Source organism: Lactuca virosa, chromosome 8, assembly GCF_052849685.1.
Source record: "Lactuca virosa cultivar CGN04683 chromosome 8, Lactuca_virosa_CGN04683_v6, whole genome shotgun sequence".
NCBI classification, from domain to species: domain Eukaryota; kingdom Viridiplantae; phylum Streptophyta; class Magnoliopsida; order Asterales; family Asteraceae; genus Lactuca; species Lactuca virosa.
The window spans coordinates 342,893,967-342,898,402 of NC_136433.1; the positions used below are offsets into that span (position 1 = coordinate 342,893,967).

General features: G+C 31.5%; 1 protein-coding gene across 5 annotated transcripts; it reads left to right on the forward strand.

Annotated features, from left to right (window-relative positions):
* Window positions 1-366: 366 nt before the first annotated feature.
* Window positions 367-2,842, forward strand: LOC145128830 (vacuolar protein sorting-associated protein 35C-like). 5 transcript variants are annotated; one of them, XM_079063625.1, is made up of 5 exons: window positions 367-440; window positions 607-1,168; window positions 2,218-2,310; window positions 2,404-2,529; window positions 2,636-2,842. In XM_079063625.1, the coding sequence occupies exons 2-4, from the start codon at window positions 1,124-1,126 to the stop codon at window positions 2,497-2,499; spliced, it is 234 nt and encodes a 77-aa protein (XP_078919751.1). In that variant the 5' UTR covers window positions 367-440; window positions 607-1,123; the 3' UTR covers window positions 2,500-2,529; window positions 2,636-2,842. The 5 variants fall into 5 exon arrangements, 2 of the variants coding, with proteins under 2 accessions (XP_078919751.1, XP_078919752.1); XM_079063626.1 differs by having other exon boundaries at window positions 607-906; window positions 987-1,168; window positions 2,404-2,842; XR_013717120.1 differs by having other exon boundaries at window positions 2,113-2,310; window positions 2,404-2,842.
* Window positions 2,843-4,436: the final 1,594 nt, after the last annotated feature.

Genomic DNA, 4,436 nt, shown 5'->3' on the forward strand with positions numbered 1-4,436 from the left:
AAAAAAATGAACAAATCATCTAACAATGATCAATTTTTTTACCTATAAGGCATGTGAAATTGCCATTTCCAGTCTTTTTCCAAACATTTTCTGGAATAGAATGCTATGGTTTATGAGCACTTTTTCCCATTTGCCCTTTTTCTTTAAAATGATGATAGTTATTCATGTTGATTGGAGAGGTACCTGTTGTGTTAGCAAAACCTTAAGGATACATGAATTTTAGTGTAGAATCGGTTAGTTTTCTTATACACTCATAATCCAACATTGCAATAGATGTACTTATAGGGACATTTTTGTAATTTACTTATTGTAGTGGTAAACTCAAAAATGATAACTATTGGGTCTCATATTTTAATGTGAACATTAGTTCTGTTGCTATAAGAATAGCTAAAATTAACCAAGCTCATCCACTCTACCCATCGAGATGAATATCATATACGGTGAGTAAAATATGAATTTCAACCCATTTTTGTACATTTTGCCAAAAAATTCAACCATCTACAGATTCAATTTTGTTCCAATATACTTCAACTTTGGCAGATGAGTTTCTCTTGCTAACTACCTATATGATCGGAGATGAATACTTCTGACTAATTGTTTTGGCAGATTTGGTTATTACCGGTGGTTTTTTGTTGGTTAAAGGGGGTATGCCAGGGTCCATGAATTATAGATTTATGAAATTGTGATGATGAGAAGATGTCGAGCAGTGAAGATTCAGAAGATTTTTCATATGGTGGCTGTAGATTTCAAAGGGTGAAGCAGAGGCTAAAAGATTGATCGACGGTTAGTACTTCTAATGGAGATTCGAAGGCTTCTGTGTGGAAGAAGAATTACTTGGACATATCCGATCCATCACAGTTCCTGGACTGTACAACACCTGTTGTACCCTCTCAATTCCTCTCCAAGGTATGATTCTACTGAAATTTCCATTGATTTATGGAAATCCCAGATGAGTAATTTGTCAATTCTGCAAAACCCAAGTGTAGATTTGTTTTTGATTGCTGAAATTGCGATGAATTTTGGTGCGGAATGAGGCTTCAAAGCTTAATCGGCTATGGCATCCATGGGAGAGAGAAAAAGTCGACTTATTCACGTTGGGTGATCTTTGGATTAGTTTTGATGAATGGAGTGCTTTTTTATTTTTTTAATTTATTTGACTAAAGAACAAGTAAGTAATATCATGTTCATCTATACGATAGCAGCAGACCTCCATCCTTATTTCTTTTGTTTGCTCGATTAGTCTTGACTCTTGATGCTACTTTTACAATTTGGTCCCTCAACAATCTTCATAAGTCCAAAATAGAACCCAAAATTAGTAACACAAAAGAACGACATAATAATTCTTTTGTACTATCAAAGTTAAGATTGATACTATATTTCAACAGAACTAATTAAATTTTGTTTGAAAACTAAATACAAAAAGAATTTATAAAGATCCGTACATAATTTAAAAACCAAATGCAATAAATAATTAGAAAAAACAAGATATGTATGAAATTGATTCATAATTAATTAGAATCCAACAGTTGGTGCTATACACTTAGGAATTTGAGTTTCCTTCTTTTATTCCTTTATGAGTGTGAGGTACTATGCTTTACAGATTCTTAATTTAGATTATATGTATACTTATCTCACAATTACTATTCATCAGGGAACAATGAATCAACATTGTTGCAGCAAAAGAAAAAAAAAACAAATTTGATTTTCCTTGATGTTGTAGAAGATAAGGTTAAATAGATTATTACAATCTTTAATGAAAAAAGTGACTTTTTCAAACACTACCACTTATTTGGATAACGTTCTTGGATCATAGATTCTCAATGCAAAAATATTCAACATAAATAGTTCCAAGTTCCAACTAAACATCATAGAATTATAAAGAAACCTCATATTTAGCTTAGAGAACATATTACTTTTTAGTTTTTAGTCATTTCATCTTCAAATTATTTTCCATTTTTTTTCTGATACCTATGTGCAATTGCAACATCTTATCCCAATGTATGTGATTAAAACTTCTTAACCATCATAAAAAGGCACACGAACTTGGGTGGCAACATTGCAGTAAGTTATTCAATCATTTTATAAAAATTTAACAATTTCATTGTAAATTAGGTTACTGGTGTATGCTTTTATCCTTCACCCAAACAACAGTGCAAAACAATTGGTATTAAGGGCTCATAAAGAGGCTGTGAACTCATTAGTTGGAAATATTTACAGATTTACCCTTGGGTTCATTTTCAGACAACTGAGACACTTTCATATGTGTCAGCACTTGAATTGCCTTTGAGGTTGTACTTACAGTGTGCAGAGGTAAACTTATTATTACCTATTGAGATCATTTGACAAATCTACCCTCAACCTTTGCATCAATTATATAAGAATTTTTGCTTTTTCTTTTTTCAGGCTGTTAACGACTTTGATTTGGAACCAGTTTGGAACCAGTTGTATATGAGTTTTTCACCCAAGCATTTGTTTTATATGAGGAAGAAATTGCAGTAATTGCTCAATCTCTTTACATGCATAAACAAAGTTAGTTGAATAGAATTTTTTTATTCACAAAATTAAAGGATGATATATTTTCATTTGTCATAATTAATTTTTATTGATGTCTTCTATTTGTTTCACAAAATATTAGCTAAGAGATGACCATCATTTGAAACATGGAGGGAAGATGGAGTTGGGATTGTTTCTTAAGAGTTGCTTAAGCTAAAGTATTGTAAAGTTTGTTGCTATTTCCTCTTTTTTGATAAAAGACTATGAAATACCCTCCAACCCCCACAACTCCAACACCCGCAATGCTGGATTCTTCCCTAGTTATTAAATAATTTTAAAACCTTACATATATCAATCTATTAAATTATATTCGCATAGTAAAATAATAATATTGGATTGGTTGGCTGCATAAAAAGATTATGGCTATTTACTATTTGTAACTTTGCTTTCTAGCTTTTTTTACTAGTTTTTATTAGGGGTGAGCATGGTGCGGTTTTAGGGCCAAACCGAACCACAAATCGTAAGGTGCGGTTTTTGAATTCTATAAACCGTTGGGTGTGGTTTTTTAATGGTTCGGTTTTGCGGTTTTTTAGTGCGGTTTCGGTTTGTACCGGTTCGGTGTCGGTTTTAAACCGGGTCAAACATATGGTGCGGTTTTTTATGTTCACCGGTACGATTTTTCTACCGTGGTGTTCATGTGAAGATTTATGATTGTATGACATGGTGTAATTTCATTTCCTCACATTTAGAAGGTGAAATTTTGAGTTTTTTTTATGTGTTTTACTTGATCACTTCATTTGCAACCCATATTTCCAAGCTCATTTTTTTATTCAATTTGTGCTTAGAAGTTACAAGCTTGCAAGTTGTAGCCCACATGGTGTTTACACTTTACACATAATCATTAAGTCACAAACACAAAGTGACAAACTCACATATTAAACCTAATACCTAATTACCGTCAAGTTCAATATAATATATATATATATATATATATATATATATATATATATATATATATATATTAGAATTTATTAGTTTTTAAATAATATGTATAATTGTATAATATAAATTAGTGATTTATTTTATTGTTAATAAGCTTGCGGTGCGGTTCGGTTTTAGTGGTCCGGTTTCTAGATAAAAACCACACCGCATCAATAAATTCGGTTTCTCAAAAAAATTAAATCCGCACCATCGGTTTTTGCGTCGGTTTCGGTTTTTCTGTGGCGGTTTATTGCGGTTTTAGCGTTTTTTCTTTTATCGGTTCGGTTTTTGCTCACCCATAGTTTTTAATATAGCTTATCCATTCAAAAATTATATTTAGGGGATTTGTGATTAGTTATTCGAAGTGTTTAGTGATTTTTTCGGTTTATCATTGGTAACACTTAAATAAGTGATAGCATACTTAAAATATCTGTCACATTATAATTTATGATGCCACATAGGATTTATGCCATAGCGTCCAAGTTGTAAAAGATATAAATATAATATATTATTTTAATAGATTTTATTTTTGTGGAGAAAAACGATATCCAAGTTGTATATGATAAAAGAACACTGATGTGTTATTTTAATATATTTTATTTTTTGAGAAAAAAAAATCAATCACAGCTCACGATCCAACTTTCTTTATCATCTCTTACATGTCCCATGCCCTAACATGCCTAGCGAGGACCTTAGCAACCCCCTCTCTCTCTCACGCCTAATATAAAGCTAGTAGTTAGTAGATAAAAAGATTTTTGAAAATGACATATTAGCCCTACTATATATTACCCAATCAGTCCTAAGTTATTTTTGAGTCTTTCGAAGGAATAAATTTTGAAAGTCAAAATTACATTTTGACATTTTGTTCCTTTATCAAAATCTATTGAAAAGTCAAAATTGACCACCAAGTTCCTTTGCATATTCCAATTTAACCACCCCCCTTCTCTCTCTCCGTCTTTAAT